We start from the raw sequence: 13,015 nt of genomic DNA on the forward strand, positions 1-13,015 counted from the left end.
TGCTGTGTACATCACTCCCAAGTGGAAGCCCTGTAAATCAGTGGTGTGAGCCAGGAAGGGACCTTTTGCTGTAGAAGAGTGTCATCTGTTACACTTAAGGACTAAAGCTAGGTAAGATGAGTTTTCTAGGATATGGTTTAGATAATTAAGAGACGATACCAGTAATAAAGGAGAATAAGTGTCTTAGAATTCTCAAACAAAATGCACTGTCAGTGAAGACTGAGATGGTGAGAACAGTTGTTTTAACAATTGTTTTATAATACCTATATTTTCAATTCAGTTACTTAAAGGAAAATAATAATCCAGTGTCATTTCTTAAATTTAAGATCCAGAAAATTCCTTAAACTTCTGTTATCATTGTATAGTATATATTGCTGTATAGTATATACTCTTTAATTGAAGGTATGTTCTCTATTCTTGTACCATTGTACTGGTTTTGTTCAATTTTTTTTAGCTCTAAACTGTTGTCCTTAATAAGCTTGCTTTTTAACATCCAGGACGAAGCTCTAAACCCAGATACTGAAAAGCTCAGAGGACAGGCATTTGTATCATCCTCAGTATGCAGTCTGCTATCAAACTTCAGATTATCTCTGAGAGATCTTACTTCATGCTCTAGTATCTGCTGTGTCTTTTTCAGTTGCATTGGAATCTAGGTATCTGAGCAATTGGAGTCCACACTGTCAGTCTGACAGAACTCTGAGCCTATAATTCCAATTTACAGTTGTTCTCCCTAATATTTGTATTCATGCGGTTAGTAGTACACTAGATGCAAAAAAGACAGGAAATTGTCTTCTGAATTAGAAATATTTTTTTTCTTTCTATGGAATTTTTTCTGTGGAAATTTCAGGAAGGTTTTTTTCCAGTCTTTTACTGCTACATATCATGCTCTTGGTAAATATCAATTTTATCTACTGTGGTTTCCCTTATAGGTGAAACTACAGGTGAAAATATATGTCTCTTATAGGTGAGACAGATTTTGTGCCTTTGTTTCTCTTAACCATTAGCACTGTAGTTTTATATCTCATTTTCTAACGTAGTTGACCTAGGTGAATCCTACTTTTTAACCTATTTTAGAAATCAATAGTGGCCTGCAGAGCAGGTAGAATCATATGTTAAGGGGTTGAATTGGACCTTAAGGATCATTTAGCCCAACCTCCCCTGCCATGTGCAGGGACATCTTCCTGTAGAGCAGGTTGCTCAAGGCCTTAGTCCAACCTGGTTTTTATAACTCCTATGCAAATAGATTTTGTTATATTTACATAAGAGTTATACATTTTCTATAAACCTTGGTTTCTGGCATTTTAAGGCTGCAAACAGAAAAATACTAGATTATTCCCCTCTTCAAAATAGTGATTCCTGTTGTCACAAACATCAGGCTTTAGTTTTACTAGGTGACATTCAGATACTTGTCATATTTTCTGGTCTGGTACCTGGAGTACTTCTTTTGTGTCAGTATATTCCTCTGAGGTTAATTTCCTGAAGATTTTGAGAGATTGATTCTACTTCAAATTTTAGTGTTTATGTTTTATGCTAATGTTTTTTCTTCTGCCTTACCTTTGCTTGAACTTCCATGGAATCCTTTATTATGGTTTCATACAATTTAGAAATTACTTCTAATAAATAGTTTATAGCTGTTTATGTTAGATTTTTGAGAAAGTTCTGCTTAATATGTTCTTTTCTTACTGAAGTTTGTGATCTTTTTGTTTGTTTGGGGTTTTTTTTGTAACAGAAAAGCAGAAGTACTGTCTTTTATGAGGGGGAAGGAGACTGCCGTAGAGTCAGTTTTGCCTTTGCCTATCAAAGAAGTCTTTTGCTGCATTGTTTAGTTCTATACTCTTGCATAGTTCAGCAAATTCATCACCTTTAATGTTCTTCAGAAACAGTCTTTTATGTTTTCCACAGAAGAAAGAATTTTTGCCATTTAGAATGAGAGAAGTCCATAAAGCTTGCTTCTCTTACTTTTTTCTCCTCCTTTTCCGATTCTGCTTGTTGATCCTGGTTTCTCATGTGTTGCAGGCGAATATCTGGCACAATAGATGTGATTGGACAGACCATCACTATCAGCAGGGTGGAAGGACGACGGCGTGCTAATGAAAACAGCAACATACAGGTTTTACACTGCAGTTTTGCATTCTATTTTCAACTAAAATACATTTTTGCTTCCCCCATAGCTTCTGACTAAAGCATCAGTATACATGAATGAGTAACTCATAAGTAACTTTAAGTCCAGGAATAAAATTTTGGCTGTTTCCAAAATATATTAAGATTAAATATTTGATAAATTTCAAAAGAGAAATGTTTTGGTATACCTCTTCCTGAAAAGAAACGAGTGATGTTGCAGACTTACAATCCAGGAGACAGCATTGGCTCTGCTAGATCTGTGTGGGATTGTTTTGTTTATGGAGTGAAAACATAAATATTTGAACTCCCCATTTGTCCCCCTATTCCTGCCAGACACCAATGCTGGAAGTGAAAGCCCCCTTGTATGCAGTTTGAGAAATGCAGTCTTTTAAAAATAAGGTGTGGAGGAATAAACAATTGGTAGTAGGTTGTTTTTAATTATATTGAAGTACTTTACCATAAATTGCAAGATTAGTCTTTATGGTTTTAATCTAGACTTTTATGATCCTGAGAAAGCAACTACGTCTACACAGATGGAATACACTTCTCTCCTGAAGAATCAGAGAGAAGGATCAGGGTTGCTTGGTACTCCAGTTGCATTTCTATGCCAACTGAGATTGAGGTTAAATAGTGAAAATAGTAAAGGATTGTAGTGCTAATATTGAAAACACTACCATGTATTTTTCATCTGATCTCAGAGTATTTAAGTAATTTATAGTCTTGGGTTGTTTTCTTGCTTTTCATATTAATTTGTAAATATTTTCCATTATGCAAATTTAAGGTGCTCTTAGGCCTTGAAAGGTACTTGGCAAATATGGGACACTGAATATAGGTACATGGGTAGAATTTACAATTTTGAATATGGGTCTTTAAATGTGAAGTAATGCTTTCCTATTTTAGTAACTGAAAGAGAGGAAACCTGTCTTGTACTCTTTTCACATAGCAATTGTAACTAGAGTTTGATATTTTACAGGTTCTTTCAGAACGCTCTAATCCTGAAGTAGACAGTTTTACCAAGCCACCTCCATTTTTCCCTCCAGGAGCTCCACCTACTCACCTTCCACCACCTCCTTTCCTCCCACCCCCTCCAACTGTCAGTACTGCTCCACCTCTGATTCCCCCACCAGGTAAATATCCTGCACTGCATAGGATGTGAATAATGAGAGATTTATTAACATCAGATTCTTGAGGTGCATCATGCAGAATTTCAGAATTTTGTGTTCTGCTCTTTTCTTAAGTGTGTCTGCAAGGCAAACCCAGAAACTTTTATTTGTACTTTCTCAGTAAGCATAATCCCAAGTAGTAAATAATTACTTGGAGACTAATTGCTGGTTATTGTGTTCTTCAAAATGTTTGAAGTGAAAAGCTGTATTCTGTAATTCAGTAACTGTTAATGCAATTGAGAGGTATATGTTAACACATCATTCTACAAACTTTTGAACTAGAAGTATGGTTTACCATGAATTTATGTTGCAAGTTGGATTCTCTAATGTCTAAGGTCAAAACAGCAAGAGAAGTTCTAGTTCTCCTTCTTTCTCACTGCATGTGTAAATTTCCAAAAGTCTGATAAGTGTTGCATTTGCTCTGTATCCTTTCTTCCAGTTAGAAGTCTTATTAATCCCTGATGTGTTTTTCCAGTGTTCTGTGTCTGTGAATCTTAGAGGAATCAAAGCTCTTTGAGAACTCGTCCCATTATTAATCTATTGCAAAATGTACTGATATTTATTAAACATTTATTGAAATGTGACATTTATGGAAATTTCCTGACAGAAGTGTCATGGGCTTTTGCACAAGAGGTACAGTGACCTGTCCTTGTCATTTTAAGACATTAAGTTCAAAAGGATTTGGCAAGAAACTAAGAACTGTCTGTGAGAAATTAAATTAGATGGATAATCTTTGTGGTGTATTTGAGTAGGAAAGTGAGGCATTTGTCTGCAGAGAAGACTGATTTCCTTATTTTCTCCTGTTCCTTGAATTCTTTTGCTTGACTTACTCTGAAAATCATGCTGGGAAGTTTCCTTGCTATTCTGCTTGCAGAAGGAATTTCTTAAAAGTTTCTCTGTTAATATTCTTATGCAGAAGCAAAGAAGTCACATTATTTGAAAGCACCTAGTATGAGCTTTTATAGGGTTTAAATTCTCATAGAAGAAGTTGCTTCTTCAATTGTCCCTCCTAATTTTAAAACTTAACTCATTCTGCCTGCAAGCTCTGACTTTCCTCCATGATGGAGGAACACATAGAAAATGTGCCCTTTTCCTTTTTTTTTCCTTTTTTAAAATATAAATATAAAAAATATAGTATCTAAAGTGAGATAGTGCTCTGGTGATTTTGTGATGTTTCCTTACTGGGGAGGGGGAAGGACAGAAAGGGGATGGATGTGACAATAATGTTTGCTGTGGTTTTAAGCTTCATTTAAATGTTTATGATAAAACAATATATGTAATGCATTGCAACTTTTTAGAAAGTAATTATTTTAATTGTAACTGGGTTCAGAAAAGGTGTTCTAAGTTGTATATTATCAAAAACATGAGAACCACCTCCACAGACACCCCAGACACACTTGGTGCAGGGATGTCACATACAGTTACTGGACTGCTCTTATGAAACCCCTCACCTGTAAGGTGAAGGAAATCCACATGTGCTGTAGATCAAGCGAGCCGGTTTGGCTTTAGTCTCATGGTTTACAGGCACGTTTATGACACAGGATTGTTCAGAAGGTCTTCTGGAACATCCTTTCAGAACTTCAAGTAGATTCTAAAATAATGATTAAGAGCTGTGGATTTGGTTTCCTTAGGCCTGCGTTTTAATTGTGCTGTTGCCAGCTCTTTATCATCAAAGATGTTCCAAAAATAGGTTCTGCCATCCCTCCTTGGTTCACTGGAGGAGAAGTAAAAAAACTACACTTAGCCAATATTAAACTGGGACTACTTGCCAGAAAACTTAAGTATTCCAAATATAAAACATCCTCCAAAAGCGCCTTTGAAAAAGGATCTTGCTTTGAAGTTAGGTCTCTTGTTCTGTATTCATTCACTCTTGTGATTCAAGTCTTTTTTGAGGAACAAGTCCTGGAACAATTCAGAGCACCAAATGTAGAAAATTCTCAAATAGTCCTAGGAAATTACTGCCTGTGTCAAAATATGTGCTAGTTTCTGTTTGCTAGGTTTATTGCTATGTTGGTGTCATTTCCATCTAAAGTAAAATATGTATGTTTTTTACCAAGGCTTTAAAAGTTGGTTTATGTGCTTTGGTTTAAGTACGTAGTTTAAAATGTGACATGTATTTGTGATTTAAGAAAAAAGAAATTTCTCATAAATACTAACCTTCTGTTGCATAACTTCGCAATGTACACCAGGGTTTGGTGTGACTGCTCGGGCTCAGCATCCTAAGTGTGTACTTTTTATCTTTTGATATAGAGAATTTAACCTAATTTAGCCTGTGGCAAGAGAACCAAGTTGAGATACATTACATTTCTGAGGGCTGTTATGCAGTTTAGCTAATTTACAGTATGTTCTTAAACTCTGGCTGTGTTTTTCATATTTGATACCTTATTCCACAAGCAGAGCATGTGTGGCATGGCTTTTCTTTAGGAAAACATACTTGATTTTCTGTAAATACTTACAAGCCTGAGCTAGTAGGATGGTATACAATGTTCTGAAGGCAGTTTTGAGTGTGGTAGGTAAAATGATGCACTAAAGACATTTGTGTTGCTTTTGACCCACAAGTCTGAGTATTTAGGTTTATGCTGGATGTATCTTTATGGGAGTACAACAGTGTTGTAGGGACATGACAAGGTCGATACTAAGCCACATTCTTGCACTGGTACAATGTAGTCTCTTCTTCATTGCAAGAAGTGACAAAATATTCCAGTGTCTTTTCTCAGAAGCAGTAATTGGCTGGTGACACTACAAATATATTTTCATACACTTAGAAGGCAAAGGAAGGTAAGGAATTATTTTCCATTAACTGAAGCTTAGGATCTTTTTTTGTCTTGTTTTGTGTCATATTTGTCTATTAGTGAGGAAGGTGATGAAAAGCATTTGTTTAGATCTTTTTAGATTTTTTGTCAATTTGGCACATAGAATCTTTTTTCCTTTGTGATACCATCAAGTAAATTAGCTTCTCTTTTAAGATTATATAAGCATTAATCATGACTCTTTAAAAGTTCTTAAAGATTTTTGTGGGAAAGAATGCTTATGGGTTTTTGGTGTAATGCTCTACATGATTCATTAAAACTATTTGGACATTTGGTCTCTAGATATTAGTTGTATTCAGTCTATCTTAATTTTGTTTGAATGGTTATTAAGTGAAATTTTTCATTTGGCTTTTAGTCTTGTGGTGATATTTTTACTTTTAATTCTGCACAGAAAACATTCTTGTAAATGAGGACTATTGATTAATACAAAATTTGTATTGCTTAATACAAAATTCTTCCTTTCTATAAAGAGGAGTTAGCTGGTGGATTTCCAGGCAGTTCTCTGGATAGTGCTGAGTGCCATTTGCAGTGCAAACAATATACTGGTTTTAGTGCAGCAATTGAAATCCTTTTTAGTATAAGATGGAGCTAATAAATCACCTTGAGAGAATTTCTGGTATTTTTCTAGCTTATATTCTTAACATTGCTATATTATAGCAGTTATATAATATATTATTATATATATATATATATATATATGCTTAACATTTATTTATTTTTTCTATGTTTTCGGCTCATGAAGGATCTGTTAATTAGAACAATTAACCAAAAAAGATGAATAGTAAACACTTTGGCTGTGCAACAGTTTGAGTTCTTAATCTTGATTTTCTTTCAGGAATTTTCATCTGGAGTGCTTGGTCTTTTAAATGTTACACTGTCAAAAATGTTATGGTGTGATACCCAGTGTTCTTAACAACTGTAGTGCATATTAAAAGCTTGCATGTTGGTGAAAAGAAAATGGCTCATGCAGTTCAGAAGTTTGGCTGTTGAAGTTCACTGTCTCCTGATTTACATTTTGGCTAAGAGATCAGATTATAAATCTTTCAGATTGAACAGAAATCTCAATTATATTTCACCATGTGTTTAATCCTATAGGATTAATGCTGTTAGGAATTAATGTCAGATAAATTGCCAACAATTAGTGAACTTTGATACTGATCTCTGTTTCTCTGCTTGCATATTCCTTCATTCTGTCCTTCTACCAAGGTAGTCTGGGAGCAGTTTGCATTTATAAACATTATAAATATGTAGATTTAATAAAATGCTGCTGCCATACAATGGTCTTTTAATTTTGGTATTGAACTAATGAGATATATGTAAACTTTGTCATGCAGTAGCCAGTACTGTTCTGTGCAAATGTTTATGCAATTATGTCAATGCTGATGAAAGCACTTGCCAGAGTTTTCTGTTCTCTCCCTCCCCAAAGTTTTGCCATGAGCTGTCAGATTGAACATACATACTTTTTAATGGAAGCAGAATTGCTGATAATTCAAAGTGCTTTATGCCTTGTGAAGTAGGCTATTTTCTGCCAGTATTGTTTTAGCCCAGCTTATTATATAGCAGTGTTATGTGTTCGGTTCAGGTAAAGCTAGGTCTTTGCAAAGCATGAGAAGATAAGAACCTTTGAAGTGTACAAATTATTTTTACCTTGTAATCATTCCTTTCTTAATCAGTAAGATAGGTTTATATGTTGATGCAGTACATATATTAGGCCAGCTAATTTAGTTGGGAACAATTAGTTTCATAACAGCTTAGCTAGATCTGAAAATCAGGTCCGAGTAATTCTTACACATGTTTCTGTTAAAGGATGCTCCTTTCTCAGATAGTTACAAGAAAATAGAGTAAAACACAATCTTTTTCCCTCCATGTAGCAAATGAATGATGAACTGCAGTATCATAGCATTGACTCAGATATCTGTATTGCTTACTGCTGCCTGAATTATTTGTTCATGTGGACCTACTGTTTCCTGTGCCAAGCTATTGAAGGTCAGAGGCCAATTGCATTTCCTTCCATCCAGCAATGGAATGTAAAATAAAGTGAATGTAGTCTATGGGATGTTGCTTTCCTTCTGAATACTAAGAATTTTAGAATTATGAACTTAATTCTAACCTTGAGACACAGAGTCACTCTTCACTAGTTTTGCCTCTAAATAAATAAGATCTTAAAGAATAGGAATTTAAATCAAAAGTTAGACTTCACAAGGCTTGTATAAAATTTTAACAATCAGTATTAATGTGACATCTTGAGGACACAGAAAATATGTTGTCATTCTTCTTGATCATATACATAGTGCAAGCTCAATCTGGTTTTAGATCTACCGATAAGAAACTATTACTATAACTGATATTTGTTGTCTTTTTAGGTATACCAATAACAGTGCCACCACCAGGTAAATGTGCTTAGACTTTTTTTCCACATTTGGTTAAGAGATGAAAACTTATGTGCAAATTACCAACTTCTGTCAATTACATAGATAAAGGGTGATGTGTACTATACTATATGTGTATATGTAGGCTCAGTTATTTTGATGCTGGGCAGAAAAGAAATTGTATGAAAATGCTGTTGACTAGTGGACCTAATCAGCCAGTTTTCTAGATGAATATTTCCTTTTTTTTCTTTAAAATATTTTTTCTCAACTATGCAGTAAATAGTTTTGGTTGTTGTTAATTAATTAAGTATTGTTAGAATTGCCCATGCTTTTGTATCACCATATTTTTAAGAATGATAAATTTTTTAATTTGAAACACTGATAATACGTATTGAATGTTTTGCCTTTGTCAAGCTGAAAAGTAGTTCTTAGTCTTACAAAATAAACACCTATTTACATGGAAACGATTTTTCATTGTTCTCTCTGGGATTTGTTTGCCATTGTATGCTTAGCCTGCTTCTTTTATGGTTGATAGATTTTTACTTTCTCCCCTCCTTACCCAATTTCTTGTTACAGGGTTTCCACCACCACCTGGAGGTCCTCCACCTTCCCTCATACCCACAATAGACAGGTGATTGTCTGTTTGAAATCTTACTAAGCAATCTATCAGTATTCTGCAACTGAAATAAATGAATACTCTTGCATTGCCTATTGTTTTATGGATTTACATCTGGGAAAGGGGAGACAGCTTCAGATATTTACAGTAATTTTACAGAAATGTTACTAGTCTCACCTCTCAACATATTCTTTGAGTAGGTTACTTGGCCACTTACTAATTTAGTTATGACACGTAATCAAAATACCACATTAGTTACAGTTTTGATAGTAAATCAATGCCAAGACCTAAGGGAATTATTATTAAAGTATTCCTTAGCAGTCTGAAGGCTTATTTTTGTGATCTGTATACTTTTCAGCTATCATGTCCTTTTTTTCAGATGTACACAAAAACTTAAGCACCAATTCAAGCTCTTGTAAACTATAAGAGGTGCCAGAGTTCCACAGAATCTAAATTTGTATTTATATTCTGTTCTAAGTGTTCAGCTGTAACAGGCTAATCTGTTAGGCTAGGAATTTTTCAATACCATTTTTATATGAATTTATATGTATACACATACATATATTTGTATATATGTAAAATATATACATAAGGAGGAAAAAGGTTGGCCAGCACAGTCCTTGAAAAATAATTTGTATTTTGCTGGACACCAAAACCAGGTCATATGCAAAACTCACTTAAGATGGTACAAGCCTCTTGTCAGTCCTCTGGATCTCACTGAAGGAAGATGCACACATCTGTTCCTTTGAAATTGAAATTTCTGTTAATATACATGGTACAGGAGGATGATGGAAAATCTCTGAGAAAATCTTCATATGATTTAATTGAGAAAAAATCCTAACTTAATACATCATATGTGCACTTAAGTAAATTTATTACTTTGTACTGACAGTTGCTGAGAATGAGTGCTACTTCTGATTGTATATATTGTATGTAATATATATATTATATGTATGCATCTATTTATTGAAGGAGGTGGCTTTGTTGCTAAAGCTGAGTTTTAGCGTTTATCTTTAATATGCTGAAACTGGTTTTGCATCTGTGTTCCACAGTGGACATTCTTCTGGCTATGATGGTCGTCCTGTTCGTGCATTTTCATATGGCAGTGGTAAGTAAGCAAGCTTGCTGGCTTTGGAAATTTTGAACAGTGTGATATCAAATTGTTTGATACACTTATGAGGATATTAGCTAGAAAACTAAACAGGTCCTGTCAGTATTTCATTATGAAAGCACAATGCTGACCATTGTAAATAGTTAGATGCTGTTGCAAATTTAACTACTATTGTTAAATACTATTATTTCGCTTATTAATTTATATACTGGATATCTTTTCCTGCTGCTTTTGAAGAACTGTGATTGTTGAAGCATTATATACCCTAATATGGACTGCAAGTCAGGGAGAATTTTTCAAAGATTTAAAAGCAGGAGAACAAGTACAGTTGAGATACCATCAGAATTTTAATTACTAAGAGCAGTCATTCAGAAATCCTGATAATGTACCTCTCCTTTGAAAAACCATTTGTCTAAGACACTATAACCTTCAGCTATGGTATTGCAAAGTCTGTCTTCCTTTTCTAATCACTGTTATAGGAAAAAAAATCTGAAGCTGGAAAACATGACTTTGTGGTTTTTTCCAGTAAAAGTGAAATAAGAATGAACTAAAATAAAAGCTTCAACATGTGCCACCAAATGGGCATCCACAGAATGTATGCTGAGTTTAGAACTGCTAGCACTGCTCTGCTTCGTGATCTGAAGGAGAAAATAAGATAATGTAGATATAATTATATTTGAGTTAGAAGGAATCATCAAAGATTATCTATTTCAAGCCTCCCTGCCATGGGCAAGAATACCTTTCACTAGATGAGTTTCTCACAGTCCTGTCCAACTGGGCCTTGAACACCTCTAATGGTGGGGCATCTACAACTTCTCTGGGCAACCCATGCCCCACCACCATCGTCATAAAGAATTTCTTCCTTATAGCCAATCTAAACGCACCATTTCTCAGAGGAATACCATAGTCCCTTGTCCTGTCACTACAAGCCCTGGCAAAAGGTCTGTCTCCATCTTTCTTTCTTGTAAGTCCCTTTGCAGTATTGAAAAGCCACAATAAGGTGTGCCTAGACCCTTCTCTCCTCCAGGATGAACAACCTGAACAACATAGGAGAGATGTTCCAGCTCTGCTAATTTTTCAAGGCCCTCCTCTGGATCTGCTCTAATATATCTTTGTTGTACTGGGGTCCTAAGAGCTGGATGCAGTACTCCAGGTGGTGTCGTAGGAGGGAGCACAAAGAATCACCTCCCTCAACCTGCTGGCCACTCTTCCTTTTGATGTAGCCAGGATACAAGTGGCTTCCTGGGCTGCAAACTCACACTGCTTGGCCGTGTTTAATTGTTGCCTCCCAGTATCCCCAAATCCTTCTCTGTGGGGTTGCTTTGAATCAGTTCATTGCCATTTGTACTGACATTGAGGACTGCCTTCACCCAGAGGCAGGACCTTGCATGTTGGCAGCCACTATCTCTGCCTTCAATACATCTGCCAAGCCGCCCCATGTCTAGTGCCTTTTCTGTCAGCTAAATTCTGTTGCCTTGCTCTTTGTTCCTTTGAACCTAGCTGGTGAGAAGTTGTAGGGAAAGTTTTGTCTGTTTCTGAGCATGTGTGATGTTCAGCACAGATCAAATATTCAGCAAATCTCCTTCCCAAATGTTCCAAAGTTTAAGCATGGGTATACAATATGACATTTTGTAATGGCTCGCAATTTCTTGAATTTGTAGCAGTTCATGGAGTAACAAGCAGTACTTTAGTGACATTGTATGGATCCTCATCAGTTATCAAATGTTTGCTTTCATGCATTGGAAGCTTGTTATGATTTCAAGAATTCTTAAAAAAGAATTCATAAACATTGACTTTACACAGACTTTGTTTTTAACAGTAATTTGTGTTTTAGCAAGAAGGTAAAACCTGAGATGTACAACTAAAGCCATGCAGAGTATCATAAGGAAAGCTGTCTTAATAACACATACTAATGTATATATGTGGCATCTATTACATAGTCTCCAGTGTTGAATGTTCTTCACTTTGATGTCTCTTATTAGAATATTCTATTCTGTCAAATATTGTCAGGGACATAAGAATATTTCCAAGTTTTATGTTGACCTTTAGAGATAATAGCATGCTGTGTTGTTGCAGCACCAGTTCTAAAGGATAACTGTTGCTATGATCATGCCAACATTGAATTTGAACTTCTTCAGCAGGATTAAAATATTGTTTGTCTTTATACAATTATGGAGACCAAGGAGCACAGTCCACTCCTATCTTCCCAGTGTGCTTCCAGTGTATCTGGTATCCCTGTTGCAGCAAAAGCTTTCATATTTGCTGCCAAAGCAATTGTCTGTCTCAAGGCTGTCTGTGTCATAGGGATTTTTGAATCTATAGAGACTCAGTAGCATTTTATCACTGTTGCTCATCTCTTAGAGAAAAATGTCTTCCTAGTCAGCATCATACTGTCACAGTCCCTGTTGTGCTGTGTGATCACTGTTATAGGACAGTGTTTAGCAGCTCTCTGAATCAGACCTTGGGGACATCGAGAGCTCCACAGTGCAGCAGGATACAGAAATCACTGTGATTTACAGTCACTAAGTATATTTATTTAATAGTTGCTTTGGATAATAGCACTGAGTCTCCAACCTGTTGTCTTCTTTGACAGTCTGTGCATTTCCTAGCTTTGCTAGAATTGCAGGGGAAGATGTGCAAATGGAACAAATTATAAAAAGTACCAGTCTTGATTAAGGTACTAGCGCTTCTTTTGCCTATTCAAATTCCTTAGCTCATGCTTTGGTGTCTCTTCTCTTGTGGTCAGTTGGGTTTGCCATTGCAGACCCTTTAGGAAGGTTACATAGTAAAGTAATAACTTATAACTTCAAGAAAGTCTGTTTTGT

At 35.5% G+C, this 13,015-nt stretch overlaps 1 protein-coding gene across 5 annotated transcripts in view; it reads left to right on the plus strand.

The window, feature by feature from the left end:
- FIP1L1 (factor interacting with PAPOLA and CPSF1) overlaps positions 1 to 13,015 on the plus strand; it is a 39,275-nt gene that overhangs the window by 17,147 nt on the left and 9,113 nt on the right. For all 5 annotated transcript variants that reach the window (XM_021529601.3, XM_085577868.1, XM_021529522.3 and 2 more), the window contains 5 exons: positions 2,017 to 2,110; positions 3,095 to 3,248; positions 8,458 to 8,484; positions 9,040 to 9,094; positions 10,132 to 10,187. In XM_021529601.3, coding sequence (XP_021385276.1) covers positions 2,017 to 2,110; positions 3,095 to 3,248; positions 8,458 to 8,484; positions 9,040 to 9,094; positions 10,132 to 10,187 — 386 coding nt within the window. The remainder of the gene's footprint in view (positions 1 to 2,016; positions 2,111 to 3,094; positions 3,249 to 8,457; positions 8,485 to 9,039; positions 9,095 to 10,131; positions 10,188 to 13,015) is intronic.

This window comes from Lonchura striata, chromosome 4, assembly GCF_050655825.1.
Source record: "Lonchura striata isolate lonStrDom1 chromosome 4, ASM5065582v1, whole genome shotgun sequence".
Taxonomy (NCBI): Eukaryota; Metazoa; Chordata; class Aves; order Passeriformes; family Estrildidae; genus Lonchura; species Lonchura striata.